The 15,499-nt window shown below is 44.3% G+C and overlaps 1 protein-coding gene across 1 annotated transcript; it reads left to right on the top strand.

The window, feature by feature from the left end:
* The first annotated feature begins 9,329 nt into the window (after positions 1-9,329).
* On the top strand, positions 9,330-9,979 carry LOC135548259 (protein FAM163B-like). The gene is made up of 2 exons (XM_064977702.1): positions 9,330-9,422; positions 9,563-9,979. The coding sequence occupies exons 1-2, from the start codon at positions 9,330-9,332 to the stop codon at positions 9,977-9,979; spliced, it is 510 nt and encodes a 169-aa protein (XP_064833774.1).
* The last annotated feature ends 5,520 nt before the right edge of the window (positions 9,980-15,499 follow it).

The following is a 15,499-nucleotide window of genomic DNA, read 5'->3' as shown; positions in this document are numbered from 1 at the left end:
TAAAGTGGCTGGAGTTGAGTCAGTGTCAGTGTGTTGGCAGCAGCCACTCAATGTTAGTGGTGGCTGTTTAACAGTCTGATGGCCTTGAGATAGAAGCTGTTTTTTAGTCTCTCGGTCCCAGCTTTGATGCACCTGTACTGACCTCGCCTTCTGGATGATAGCGGGGTGAACAGGCAGTGGCTCGGGTGGTTGATGTCCTTGATGATCTTTATGGCCTTCCTGTAACATTGGGCGGTGTAGGTGTCCTGGAGGGCAGGTAGTTTGCCCCCGGTGATGCGTTGTGCAGACCTCACTACCCTCTGGAGTGCCTTACGGTTGAGGGCGGAGCAGTTGCCGTACCAGGCGGTGATACAGCCCGCCAGGATTCTCTCGATTGTGCATCTGTAGAAGTTTGTGAGTGCTTTTGGTGACAAGCCGAATTTCTTCAGCCTCCTGAGGTTGAAGAGGCGCTGCTGCGCCTTCTTCACGATGCTGTCTGTGTGAGTGGACCAATTCAGTTTGTCTGTGATGTGTATGCCGAGGAATTTAAAACTTGCTACTCTCTCCACTACTGTTCATCGATGTGGATAGGGGGGTGTTCCCTCTGCTGTTTCCTGAAGTCCACAATCATCTCCTTAGTTTTGTTGACGTTGAGTGTGAGGTTATTTTCCTGACACCACACTCCGAGGGCCTTCACCTCCTCCCTGTAGGCCGTCTCGTCGTTGTTGGTAATCAAGCCTACCACTGTTGTGTTGTCCGCAAGCTTGATGATTGAGTTGGAGGCGTGCGTGGCCACGCAGTTGTGGGTGAACAGGGAGTACAGGAGAGGGCTCAGAACGCACCCTTGTGGGGCCCCAGTGTTGAGGATCAGCGGGGAGGAGATGTTGTTACCTACCCTCATCACCTGGGGGTGGCCCGTCAGGAAGTCCAGTACCCAGTTGCACAGGGCGGGGGGTCGAGACCCAGGGTCTCGAGCTTGATGACGAGCTTGGAGGGTACTATGGTGTTGAATGCCGAGCTGTAGTCGATGAACAGCATTCTCACATAGGTATTCCTCTTGTCCAGATGGGTTAGGGCAGTGTGCAGTGTGGTTGAGATTGCATCGTCTGTGGACCTATTTGGGCGGTAAGCAAATTGGAGTGGGTCTAGGGTGTCAGGTAGGGTGGAGGTGATATGGTCCTTGACTAGTCTCTCAAAGCACTTCATGATGACGGAAGTGAGTGCTACGGGCGGTAGTCGTTTAGCTCAGTTACCTTAGCTTTCTTGGGAACAGGAACAATGGTGGCCCTCTTGAAGCATGTGGGAACAGCAGGCTGGTATAGGGATTGATTGAATATGTCCGTAAACACACCAGCCAGCTGGTCTGCGCATGCTCTGAGGGCGCGGTTGGGGATGCCGTCTGGGCCTGCAGCCTTGCGAGGGTTAACACGTTTAAATGTTTTACTCACCTCGGCTGCATTGAAGGAGAGACCGCATGTTTCCGTTGCAGGCCGTGTCAGTGGCACTGTATTGTCCTCAAAGCGGGCAAAAAAGTTATTTAGTCTGCCTGGGAGCAAGACATCCTGGTCCGTGACTGGGCTGGATTTCTTCCTGTAGTCCGTGATTGACTGTAGACCCTGCCACATGCCTCTTGTGTCTGAGCCGTTGAATTGAGTTCTACTTTGTCTCTGTACTGACGCTTAGCTTGTTTGATAGCCTTGCGGAGGGAATAGCTGCACTGTTTGTACTCAGTCATGTTACCAGACACCTTGCCCTGATTAAAAGCAGTGGTTCGCGCTTTCAGTTTCACGCAAATGCTGCCATCAATCCACGGTTTCTGGTTAGGGAATGTTTTAATCGTTGCTATGGGAACGTCATCTTCAACGCACGTTCTAATGAACTCGCACACCGAATCAGCGTATTCGTCAATGTTGTTATCTGACGCAATACGAAACATGTCCCAATTTTTCCATATGCCTCATGCATTGGTTATCTGGATGTTAATTTGTCACAAAGCTGCAGTTTGTAGAGGCTGCCTTGGGCTTCTTAGTCAACATCTACCAGTCCCAGGAGCTCCTCTCATTCAGTCATTCAGTATGAGTGATCAGGTGGGATGGGCAGTCATTACCCAGAGGAAAGTTTTATGAGCCCCCGGTGTCCATAGACTCAGCACCGCAGCTCCGCAAATCAAAAGCTGCCACAGGGAGAGGGTTCAGTGTAGGGTTCTGTCAAGCCCATATTAAGCACCCACTATCTATTATGATGGATTATGCATAAGTGTTTATTGCTATAATTATGGAAAATAACCCTCAAGTGCAGCAGCACAGATGCACAAGGAGGTGATGGATTGAAGCATCCTGCTTTCAGTTGTGTTTGAAGGCTACTCTACTGTAGCAAGCCTGCTGTTGCTCTTGTCTCTTGTATGAGAATTCAGAGATGCTTTGGGTTTAAAATCCTGTTGTACATGTCACTCTTAATGAGCCCATGCTTGTACAACCACAGCAGTGCTTTGGAACAGGGGACTTGTCAGAATGAGAGATGCAGGAAGCATAATAACAGTTAGTGGGTATCATCATACCAAGCCACACTCAGCATTGACCAGCTTGTTCATGCCTTTCTATCTTTCTTCTCCATTTTAGTAAGTTAGGTAAGTCACGCATAAATATGAGCTTTGGAATGACACAAACCCAGATGGAGGGTGCTCTTTTGAACCTCACATTTTCATATGCAGCGGAGAAAGGAAATCATAAGGAAACAATGGAGTTTGAGAAATAGTAATGTAAAAAATAGTGACACTGATCATTTGCATTGAACAATTTAACAGTTTTACAAACCTTCGAAAAAAGGCTTAAGTCAAAAGGGTCAAACTGGCTCTTTATAGAAGTAACATTCCACAAGCAACTCCAACCTCCTATTTCCGATTGAGTGAACAGCCATTGATACTGTGTATCTATTAAATTCAGAGGAGACGGTTAGTTAGTGAACCACATAGTAGACAGGGTTTCTTTCTGTCAACTGAACTTGTTAGGTGAACTTGACAACAAGTGCCCCAATGTACGACATTACCGATTGAATCAGTGCTAAGTAGATGACAACACTGGAGCCATGTTTGTGGTATTGAACTGTTAACAGCACAGCCAACAGTATCAGACATGCAATCAAATAAAAGGGAAGGGGAAGAGAGGGGGGTGGGGTAGAGAGGGAGGGGTATGGGGTGGATAGACGCCCGAACATGGAGGGCTATTCGTAAGTACAGACAGATGAGGAGGAGTGGAAAAAAGGAGTGAAAGGAAGTCAAGTGAACAGTAAGAGACTAGTTTCTGTACTTAATGTTAGGGTTGAATTCATTAGGGCAGGAGTAGAAAAGTGTTCCTTGACTGGAAATGGCTGACAACTTCTGAACACAGACCCCTTGATTGGTTGCCTGCTTGCCCTGACCCCTGACCCTCAAAGCAGTGTATTTATTGTATTTGTTTATTTGACAGGGACCATGTTCATCAGATTTTAATATAGGCAGTCTCTGCATGCCTACACTGTTCTAACATGTCAAATCATATCACTGAAACCAAGACCTAAGACACAATACAGTTATACATCTCCAACACACCTGAATGGAAGACAAACCAGAACAGAAAAAGAAGGAAAATAACCCAACCATCATCGCACCACATCTCCACTAATAAATATTACACGGCCTTGTCTGTATAATATAGTGGAATCTCAGCTTCCTTCAACAGCTGAATAATTAATGCAATAAAATATGTTTTTTCGCTTCCCTCATTTTCTTGGCTGTACTGGTAGCAGTGGGGAACAGGACTTAAGAGCCAGGCAAAGAGCTGGAAGATAGTGGAGGAGAAAGCAACTGAAGGATGTGTGTGTGTGTGTGTGTGTGTGGGGGGGGGGGTCATTATAGAAACAGGTTAGATAATACTTGTGGAAAATAAGTCCATGACTCAGTGCTCAAGGCTGACAATTTGATGAATTGCATAGTCAATATCAGACTCCATGATGGCAGTGTTTGCTGCTTTCCCTGCTATTGAGATCATTACAAAGTTCAAATCAAGTTCAAATCATTTCAGATATTGAAGGGTTTCTATGATTAATAATTATAAGGGATTTGGTATTTATATATTTTTTTGTAAATGTTTCACTACTGTACTAAGGTGAACTTTCCTATTTTTGTAGCCCACAACTCTTCCAGTGGCTCTAATAACTGTTCAACTCATGGCCATTTTTTTCAGGGAAACCGACCAAGGATGCTTTAATCAATTACATGCTACTCCATATCGTTGTCTGGCAAGAACGATGACAGTAGATATACGGTTATTCTATCGTGAAAGTCAACTGTATGCCCTTCAGTAAAAGCGCGACGACTCACCGCTGCTTTGCCACATGGCCACATTTCGTCAGATCAGCAGAGAAAATTAATGCGCGCGTGGAGGTCCGCTGTCATGCTCAGGTACAATACAAAGAGGACCGGACAGGACAACGGACTCGGAAAATATAATAAAAACGTTGTATCCACTGTACCAATCACCAATCTTTTTTTCTAATTTTGGGGAGACATTTTTCTTATTATTTTGTTTGCCAGGATAAGGCCACACATTACATTAGGAATGTAACGAGGGTTTTTTCTTTGCATATAGATATTTGGAGTAATGTGTTTTGCATCATTAGTGCCAGTCTTCAGCGTCCCCCTATCAAATGTTGACTACATGATAGAATTGAGCGGGAAGGAGAAAGGTAATTTGGGAGCGCGGGAAACAATTCAGCTGGCAATACCATCGTATAAGCGTCCAAATAAACAGAGCAACTTGTAGGACTACTTCAGTAATCTTCAAATTGTGCTTGAAAGGACCCATCTTTTTTAAACTCCTTTTAACGCCTTTTCGAAGTAAAGACAGATGGAGATAAACTTGGGAAATTGTGATGGGAATTTAATTGAAGTGTTTGGTTTCTTTTAGATTTGACACGTTTTTTCCAAGGAAATAAGTGCTTTACCACAGAATAGCTACAGGGATAATCACTTGTCGTTTTCGGTATTAAAGGTACAAAACAAATGTTTCCTCTTAAGAGTAGCGAACCTGATGATAATCCAATTAGTCTACAATGAAAGCCTATTAATCACCTTCAGGCGCGGCTGCCTTTGAGCGTCACGTGGCTGCAACACGGATGCCCAGAACCGGGGCTGCGCGAGCCGGAGGCACCCGGGAAGCGACATGGGACGATTCAAATCCTTATAGAGGTAAGATTATAACCTGCGTGCGAGTCGTTTATTGTTTAAGTAGTTTTGTGTTTTTGCTTTCACACACATTTCACACAAGTCATTTAGATTATTGCTCCTACTCCTGAATGTAGGCTAGGCTTGGTTAATGTAGGTCTATTATAAAACCCTATATGCTTAATTTAGTTTATTAGACATTGATAAAAGTTTTTATTTCATGTATCTCTCATATTTTGCTGACTATGAGCGTTTTTAAAATCGATGGACGTGGTCTAAGGGGAGCAAAGACTGAAGACAGAAATGTTCGATTATGAAACTGGATAGATAAAGAGATCCGATGAGACTGTTACAGGAAGTTAAATGTGTCATGAGATTGAAAGTGAGACAATCTGCATGATAATTGAATACCTATGACATGTTTTTATAAATTTAGTACACTTGTCGCGTGCTCTTGGCACTGAGCGGCTGTCCATGGTGCTGATATGCTCTCCATGCGGCGGGGTGGTTGAAACCTGAGACAATTGTAGCCTGTGTGATTTGTGCAAATGGGTAGATAGGCTATGTACTTTAGCCAATGTTTTTTGGTCGTTTGTGAGGGGGATAGGCATCTCTGTCTTGGACCCAGCGATTATGATGTGATGTATGATGTGATGTGTAATGTGCTGTGGAGGTTTTTGCAATTTTGTTATCAATGGGTCAAAACAGCAATTATTTAGTATGGTTAGATGCCTTGTAAAAATGTGTTAAACGAAAAAATACAATGGCATTCTGTAAGTCTAGGGAAACTTTCATGGTTTGTTGATGATAGAATACCACGTCTGTCCGTCCGTCCGTCCGTCCGTCTTGTAACCAAAGTGATATTCAATTTATTTTTTCATAGATACAAAATAAACTAGTAAGGTGGAAGGTACACCACTGTGAGAATGCTATTCATTGACTACAGCTCAGCGTTCAACACCATAGTGTCCTCAAAACTCATCAATAAGCTAAGGACCCTGGGACTAAACACCTCCCTCTGCAACTGGATCCTGGACTTCCTGACGGGCCACCCCCAGATGGTAAGGGTAGGTAACAACACATCCGCCATGCTGGGGTGTGTGCTCATCCCCCTCCAGTACTCGTTGTTCACTAATGACTGCACAGCCAGGCACGACTCCAACACCATCATTAAATTTGCCGATGACACAACAGTGGTAGGCCTGATCACTGACAACAACAAGACAGCCTATAGGGAGGAGGTCAGAGACCTGGCCATGTGGTGCCAAGACAACAACCTCTTCCTCAACATGATCAAGACAACGGAGGTGATTGTGGACTACAGGAAAAGGAGGACTGAGCATGCCCCCATTGTCATCGACGGGGCTGCAGTGGAGCAGATTGAGAGCTTGAAGTTCCTTGGTGTTCACATCACCAACAAACTAACATGGTCCAAGCACACCATGACAGTCGTTAAGCGGACTCGAAAATACCTATTCCCCCTCAGGAGACTGAAAAGATTTGGCATGGGTCCTCAGATCCTTAAAAGGTTCTACAGCTGCACCATCAAGAGCATCCTGACTGGTTGCATCACTGCCTGGTATGGCAACAAATCAGCCTCCGACTGCAAGGCACTACAGAGGGTAGTGTGAACGGCCCAGTACATCACTGGGGCCAAGCCTCCTGCCATGCAGGACCTCTATACAAGGTGGTGTCAGAGGAAGGCCCTGAAAATTGTCAGACTCCAGCCACTCTAGTCATAGACTTTTATCTCTGCTACCACATGGCAAGCGGTACCGGAGTGCCAAGTCTAGGTCCAAGAGGGTTCTAAACAGCTTCTACCCCCAAGCCATAAGACTACTGAACATCTAGTCAAATGGCTACCCAGACTATTCACATTGCCCCCCCTCCCCTCTCCACACCACTGCCACTCTCTGTTGTAATCTATGCATAGTCACTTTAATTAACTTTACCTACATGTACATACTACCTCAACTAACCGGTGCCCCCGCACATTGACTCTGTACCGGCACCCCCCTGTATATATTGTTATTTTCTACTGCTCCTCTTTAATTACTTGTTGCTTTTATCTCTTATTCTTATCCATATTTTTATAAACTGCACTCTCGGTTAGGGGCTCGTAAGTAAGCATTTCACTGTAAGATATACACCTGTTGTATTCAGCATTTCACTGTAAGGTCTACACCTGTTGTATTCAGCATTTCACTGTAAGGTCTACACCTGTTGTATTCGGCGCATGTGACTAATAAAATGTGATTTGATTTGATCATTATGTAGATCTAGAGGACAGCCTGCCATGGAGAGTTGTAACCCCAGTTGAAAGTAGTTGTGTGTGTACTGCAATATGGATCATGATGAACTTTTAAATCCTGGCTGCATGTGGATGGCCAGTGATGTGTGTATTATGGTGAATCACAGCAGTCGGTGTAAATTACTCCCTTCCTGCAGGGACACTGATGCCAGACCAGGTCGTCATGGGAACAGAATGCAATATGTTGAGCTGAAGCAATCTTGTGGCAGAAAAGAAAAATGGAGGCCACCACAAACACTCAGACCATTACTTCTCCTGTCCTCCCTGTGCGTGGCAGCTACAGGATAAGAATAAGGATAAGGACAGGATAAGTAATGCTCTGAGTGTTTGTGGTGGCCTCCATTTTCCCTTTCTGCCACAAGATAGCTTCAGCTCAGTTAGACATTTTGCTGTCACAGAATACCGTATCTGGGGGGTCATTGTGAGAAATTGCGCAGCTCTTCATGCAAGCTAGTCTTTCATAGCCATTCAGATGTGACTATCAAACCTATCACACATCACTTCTAACTGCTTTGGAATGGATAATTCCATTAGCCTTTGCGGGAGCATGGGACTTTTAATAGAACATTCCAGACACCTGGTTACTTCCTGCCTTATTTAGTGGATGTCTACAGCATCAATAATATGTATCTACTTTGGTCTGATGATATATTCTGCAATATTATTCACAGTGTGCTTAAACTAATAACACACACAATTATATTTTTTATATTGAATATATCATTTAAACATTCACAGTGTAGGTTAGAAAAAATATGTGAACCCCTAGGCTAATGACTTCTCCAAAAGCTAATTGGAGTCAGGAGTCAGCCAACGTGGAGTCCAATCAATGAGACGAGATTGGAGATGTCGGTTTTAGCTGCCCTGCCCTCTAAAAAAAAACACTCACTAAATGTTTGTTTGCTATTTACTAGAAGCATTACCTGATGTGAACCATGCCTCGAACAAAAGAGATCTCAGAAGACCTAAGTTTATGTCACGTTCGTTAGAATGAGTGGACCAAGATGCATCGTGGTATGGTTCCATCCTCTTTATTATGAAGTGAAACTCAAGGAAAGCAATAAATGCACAAACCGAAGCTTGAAGCTATACAAAGTCAAGATCCCACAAAACACAAAGGGGAAATGGCTGCCTAAATATGATTCCCAATCAGAGACAACAACAAACAGCGGCCTCTGATTGGGAACCATACTTGGCCAACATAGAAATATAATTACCTAGATGACCCACCCTAGTCACACCCCGACCTAGCCAACATAGAGAATAAAAAGCTCTCTATGGTCAGGGCGTGACAGTACCCCATGCATTATTCCAGTATGATCCTACACTGAATGACACATTCCTGGGACCTTTCCTACAGTACCAAACAGTCTCAACAAGAAGGAAAGCATACTAAGATGGACTGAACCTATTAGGAAGCCTTTGATTTAAAAACCATACAATGTGTCCATCATGTCCCCTGCAGTTCATTTGTCTCTTTTACCATGTCACTGCATAGACCAGTAGATTCTTTTGAAATTCATTTTACTTGAGCTTGAATTTTCTCTCAAAACAAGTAAATCGATGGCTTTTCAATTTCCCTCTAATGTACATATTTTCGTGAAATAACCTGATGATTTGAAGGAATTTGAAATTACTGCACTATGCCTTTGTTTCAAAGAGTGGAAGTGGTCACTAAAAGCAGCAACATCAAATTCCCAATGAGGGCTGTTGTCAAGGATACAAATCTATATAACAGAGAGAGATTATCTAAGTTTAAGCACTACTCCACCTTCAATCTGTCCCCCTTTCTCCTTCTATTCTTTTCTCTCTGTAGAGTGTTGATGGAGAGGACTTCGAATGTCAGCCGGGACAGTGGTTATCTGTGGTGGAATTCTAGCTACAGTCATCTTACTGACTATCGTTGCAGTACTGTGCTACTGTAGGTTGCAGGTAGGCTAAAGTCTTGCCATGAAGAATTCGATTTTGTGAAGTAGCCATGTTTTTTCTACCTTAGCTGTGATGAGTGCATAAGGTTTTACGGTGACCAGCTTGATCACTCTGTCACATGTTTCCCTCTGCTCCATTGGCAGTATTATTGCTGTAAGAGGGAGGAGACAGAGATGGAGGAGGAGCAACTGGACCTCTCCATCATGTCCTCTCTCCCCACACCAGTGCACACGGCTGATGACCAGGACATGATGACCACGCCCCCCTCTGAGCCCAACGGGCCCGCCTTTGTCTACACTCCTTCCTTAACCCGCAAATCAATGACACACTCCCATAGGTTTTGCCCATCCTGCACTCGCTACTCCTTGCCCTTCTACCTGCAGCACTCCTCTGAGAGACTGCATAACGGTGGCGGCCGCATCAGCTACAGGACTGTGCAGCAGCAGGAGCTGGACCTGCCAATGGACCTGGCCAGCTTCAACCACAAGCTCAACCTCATCCGCTCTGTTACCATGAGGGAGGTGGTCACTCACAGCCACGGTGTCAGCACTGATGTGTAGCCCCATGGTGGCTGGGAGGACTAATGTTAGGGACCTGACCTGGCTGAAGGGAATTTTATTGCACTCTTACTTACTGTAGATATTTTCCACCTCACCAAACCGATGGATACGTTCACTCGCTCACATGATGTAGAGGTTTTTTGGTGTCACATGCAGATATATGGACACCTACTCCTGAATTCACATGAACAGTTTTTTTAAATGGCTTAATATCATAGGCATATAGGATCTGTGATTATGAGGGAGACATTTTTTCTCAAGAGAAGCTTAAGCAGGCAGATTAATAACTTTGGTACTGTGTATGTTGTGTGATACCTGTACTATACATTCTCTTTGGGTTTATGCAGGTGATGACACATAAGCTACTGTAAGCTGCTAAAATAAGTCCAGAACCCTAAGTAATATTTTAGAGTAGACAGAAAATGACCTGATTCCCCAATATTCTGAAGTGTTTTGGTTAAAGTTCTGAGTGTCCTCATAACAGCTTCTTAATAGTGTGGAAACTGAACTATTTTAAGAACTAATTTGGTGACAATTTAAAGGGAAAATATGCTTAAATATGTATTTGAAGCGATTTTCATGTCATTCATTGTCAAGTCATCTACTTCAAGTTCCACAATACATTTGACATATGTCAATTGAGTTGGTTTCTCCAGTAATGTGTGTAATGTTCACTTGGCAAGTATGGGTGGCACACCCCTTTTTGTTTTGTGAAGAAACGTAACATGGCATGTCTTGTTTGCTTTAACAGGGTTTTGTCTTCTTAGTGTATAGGATATTTGTTTGTTATTTCAGCAGTAAATGTGAGAAGGAAAACGACACACAGAAACCAGCAGGGAGCATCAGGTCCTAATTCATGCTTTTCCCATCATCGATACTACTACTTTGGATGAGCCATATGTGAAATAGTGTCAACAATAAACTGTTGGAAAAATAAGTGTATGTTTTTTTTGTGTGCCTGATATTCTGAACCCAACATAGCAATCAAAGAAACAGCTATAATTTAGACCTTTTAATGGAAATACAGGTAGATACATTGAGCATTTCAGTTGATAACAGTACAACATGTCAATGATAACTTTTTTGGACAAAGAGGCATCAGTTAACAAAACCAGTAAACTAGATAACGATATTGCCAATATGAGACACACACTCTTGAATATATTTCAACCTTCTCAAGTGTCAGAAATCTTTCAGTTCATAAATGGGATAACTGTATGTTCATACTGTATGTCTTCAGTCTTACCCTCTCAACTCACTCTCTCATTCACATTTAGCTAACTGGCATGTAGTGACTTCAAGAATTATATGCCATGATTGATAAAATCATGTGTGATGAGCAATAAATAAATTGTATGTCCTGCAAAAATAACTACTAACATAGAAATAGCAGTATGGGCATAATAACAATAGAATGGGCAGAATAAAATGGGACACTTACAAGAGATGAAGCAGAAATGAGTCTTGAGACATTTTTTAAAACCTTTCTTTGACATATTGTACTATTTCTTATAGCAGAGCCAAGGATAACACTCAGTAAGGCCACCTTCCTTGTGCCAGACACTAATTAAAAATATAATTAAATAATATAATCAATATTTACCTTAAATACAGTCTAGACATGCAGTATAGTCAACCAGGAAATAATTTGATGCATCTTTCCACATAAGTATGGCCCCGTGTGGTTTAAGAGATTTCTGATGTAGGATTCTCTCTTCAAAAGACAAAAATAGATGCACCAGTTCACTCTTTGCTCTCTCGTCTCCCCGCTTGACTCTCAATACTTCAGGGTTTCAGTCTTTGCATGTGCCCAATTGACAACCTCTGAAAGAAAGGTATGTGGTTGTGGTTCATACTGAAGCCTTTATCATATTCTACTGTTTTTTCCTTATTTAGATCATATCCCTTTGGATATACCATAGCCTAGTGTGGTGTAGTAGAGTAGCCTAGTGTGGTGTAGTAGAGTAGCCTAGTGTGGTGCAGTAGAGTAGCCTAGTGTGGTGTAGTAGAGTAGCCTAGTGTGGTGTAGTAGAGTAGCCTACTGTGGTGTAGTAGAGTAGCCTACTGTGGTGTAGTAGAGTAGCCTAGTGTGGTGTAGTAGAGTAGCCTACTGTGGTGTAGTAGAGTAGCCTAGTGTGGTGTAGAAGAGTAGCCTAGTGTGGTGTAGTAGAGTAGCCTACTGTGGTGTAGTAGAGTAGCCTAGTGTGGTGTAGTAGAGTAGCCTACTGTGGTGTAGAAGAGTAGCCTAGAGTAGCCTAGTGTGGTGTAGTAGAGTAGCCTACTGTGGTGTAGTAGAGTAGCCTAGTAGTGGTGGTGTAGTAGAGTAGCCTACTGTGGTGTAGTAGAGTAGCCTAGTGTGGTGTAGTAGAGTAGCCTAGTGTGGTGTAGTAGAGTAGCCTAGTGTGGTGTAGTAGAGTAGCCTAGTGTGGTGTAGTAGAGTAGCCTAGTGTGGTGTAGTAGAGTAGCCTAGTGTGGTGTAGTAGAGTAGCCTAGTGTGGTGTAGTAGAGTAGCCTAGTGTGGTGTAGTAGAGTAGCCTAGTGTGGTGTAGTAGAGTAGCCTAGTGTGGTGTAGTAGAGTAGCCTAGTGTGGTGTAGTAGAGTAGCCTAGTGTGGTGTAGTAGAGTAGCCTAGTGTGGTGTAGTAGAGTAGCCTAGTGTGGTGTAGTGGTGTAGTAGAGTAGCCTAGTGTGGTGTAGTAGAGTAGCCTAGTGTGGTGTAGTAGAGTAGCCTAGTGTGGTGTAGTAGAGTAGCCTAGTGTGGTGTAGTAGAGTAGCCTAGTGTGGTGTAGTAGAGTAGCCTAGTGTGGTGTAGTAGAGTAGCCTACTGTGTGTAGTGTAGCCTACTGTGGTGTAGTAGTAGCCTAGTGTGGTGTAGTAGAGTAGCCTAGTGTGGTGTAGTAGAGTAGCCTAGTGTGGTGTAGTAGAGTAGCCTAGTGTGGTGTAGTAGAGTAGCCTAGTGTGGTGTAGTAGAGTAGCCTACTGTGGTGTAGTAGAGTAGCCTACTGTGGTGTAGTAGAGTAGCCTACTGTGGTGTAGTAGAGTAGCCTACTGTGGTGTAGTAGAGTAGCCTACTGTGGTGTAGTAGAGTAGCCTACTGTGGTGTAGTAGAGTAGCCTACTGTGGTGTAGTAGAGTAGCCTAGTGTGGTGTAGTAGAGTAGCCTAGTGTGGTGTAGTAGAGTAGCCTACTGTGGTGTAGTAGAGTAGCCTAGTGTGGTGTAGTAGAGTAGCCTAGTGTGGTGTAGTAGAGTAGCCTAGTGTGGTGTAGAGTAGCCTACTGTGGTGTAGTAGAGTAGCCTACTGTGGTGTAGAGTAGCCTAGTGTGGTGTAGTAGAGTAGCCTACTGTGGTGTAGTAGAGTAGCCTAGTGTGGTGTAGTAGAGTAGCCTAGTGTGGTGTAGTAGAGTAGCCTAGTGTGGTGTAGTAGAGTAGCCTACTGTGGTGTAGTAGAGTAGCCTACTGTGTAGAGTAGCCTAGTGTGTAGTAGAGTAGCCTAGTGGTGTAGTAGCCTAGTGTGGTGTAGTAGAGTAGCCTAGTGTGGTGTAGTAGAGTAGCCTAGTGTGGTGTAGTAGAGTAGCCTAGTGTGGTGTAGTAGAGTAGCCTAGTGTGGTGTAGTAGAGTAGCCTAGTGTGGTGTAGTAGAGTAGCCTAGTGTGGTGTAGTAGAGTAGCCTAGTGTGGTGTAGTAGAGTAGCCTACTGTGGTGTAGTAGAGTAGCCTACTGTGGTGTAGTAGAGTAGCCTAGTGTGGTGTAGTAGAGTAGCCTACTGTGGTGTAGTAGAGTAGCCTAGTGTGGTGTAGTAGAGTAGCCTGTGGTGTAGTAGAGTAGCCTAGTGTGGTGTAGTAGAGTAGCCTAGTGTGGTGTAGTAGAGTAGCCTAGTGTGGTGTAGTAGAGTAGCCTAGTGTGGTGTAGTAGAGTAGCCTAGTGTGGTGTAGTAGAGTAGCCTAGTGTGGTGTAGTAGAGTAGCCTAGTGTGGTGTAGTAGAGTAGCCTAGTGTGGTGTAGTAGAGTAGCCTAGTGTGGTGTAGTAGAGTAGCCTAGTAGAGTAGCCTAGTGTGGTGTAGTAGAGTAGCCTACTGTGGTGTAGTAGAGTAGCCTAGTGTGGTGTAGTAGAGTAGCCTAGTGTGGTGTAGTAGAGTAGCCTAGTGTGGTGTAGTAGAGTAGCCTAGTGGTGTAGTAGAGTAGCCTAGTGTGGTGTAGTAGTAGCCTACTGTGGTGTAGTAGAGTAGCCTAGTGTGGTGTAGTAGAGTAGCCTAGTGTGGTGTAGTAGAGTAGCCTAGTGTGGTGTAGTAGAGTAGCCTAGTGTGGTGTAGTAGAGTAGCCTAGTGTGGTGTAGTAGAGTAGCCTAGTGTGGTGTAGTAGAGTAGCCTAGTGTGGTGTAGTAGAGTAGCCTACTGTGGTGTAGTAGAGTAGCCTAGTGGTGTAGTAGAGTAGCCTAGTGTGGTGTAGTAGAGTAGCCTACTGTGGTGTAGTAGAGTAGCCTACTGTGGTGTAGTAGAGTAGCCTACTGTGGTGTAGTAGAGTAGCCTAGTGGTGTAGTAGAGTAGCCTACTGTGGTGTAGTAGAGTGTGGTGTAGTAGAGTAGCCTACTGTGGTGTAGTAGAGTAGCCTACTGTGGTGTAGTAGAGTAGCCTACTGTGGTGTAGTAGGTGCCTAGTAGAGTAGCCTAGTGTGGTGTAGTAGAGTAGCCTACTGTGGTGTAGTAGAGTAGCCTACTGTGGTGTAGTAGAGTAGCCTACTGTGGTGTAGTAGAGTAGCCTACTGTGGTGTAGTAGAGTAGCCTACTGGGGTGCAGTAGAGTAGCCTAGTGTGGTGTAGTAGAGTAGCCTAGTGGTGGTGCCTAGTAGAGTAGCCTACTGTGGTGTAGTAGAGTAGCCTAGTGTGGTGTAGAAGAGTAGCCTACTGGGGTGCAGTAGAGTAGCCTAGTGTGGTGTATTAGAGTAGCCAAGTGTGGTGTAGTAGAGTAGCCTAGTGTGGTGTAGTAGAGTAGCCTAGTGTGGTGTAGTAGAGTAGCCTAGTGTGGTGTAGTAGAGTAGCCTACTGGGGTGCAGTAGAGTAGCCTAGTGTGGTGTAGTAGAGTAGCCTAGTGTGGTGCAGTAGAGTAGCCTAGTGTGGTGTAGTAGAGTAGCCTAGTGTGGTGTATTAGAGTAGCCTAGTGTGGTGTAGAAGAGTAGCCTAGTGTGGTGTAGAAGAGTAGCCTACTGGGGTGCAGTAGAGTAGCCTAGTGTGGTGTAGTAGAGTAGCCAAGTGTGGTGTAGTAGAGTAGCCTAGTGTGGTGTAGTAGAGTAGCCTAGTGTGGTGTAGTAAAGTAGCCAAGTGTGGTGTAGTAGAGTAGCCTAGTGTGGTGTATTAGAGTAGCCTAGTGTGGTGTAGTAGAGTAGCCTACTGTGGTGTAGTAGAGTAGCCTACTGTGGTGTAGTAGAGTAGCCTACTGTGGTGTAGTAGAGTAGCCTAGTGTGGTGTAGAAGAGTAGCCTAGTGTGGTGTAGTAGAGTAGCCTACTGTGGTGTAGTAGAGTAGCCTAGTGT

The sequence above is a fragment of the Oncorhynchus masou genome, chromosome 1 (genome assembly GCF_036934945.1).
Source record: "Oncorhynchus masou masou isolate Uvic2021 chromosome 1, UVic_Omas_1.1, whole genome shotgun sequence".
Taxonomy (NCBI): domain Eukaryota; kingdom Metazoa; phylum Chordata; class Actinopteri; order Salmoniformes; family Salmonidae; genus Oncorhynchus; species Oncorhynchus masou.
The sequence above is the reverse complement of the archived record's forward strand: the minus strand, read 5'-3'. Positions and strand labels throughout refer to the sequence as shown.

Excerpts from the sequence above, each read along its gene's own strand:
- LOC135548259 (XM_064977702.1), top strand. The coding sequence starts at position 9,330 with ATGTCAGCCGGGACAGTGGTTATCTGTGGTGGAATTCTAGCTACAGTC. Across the intron at positions 9,423-9,562 it reads TGTGCTACTGTAGGTTGCAG|TATTATTGCTGTAAGAGGGA; the intron begins GTAGGCTAAAGT and ends CTCCATTGGCAG.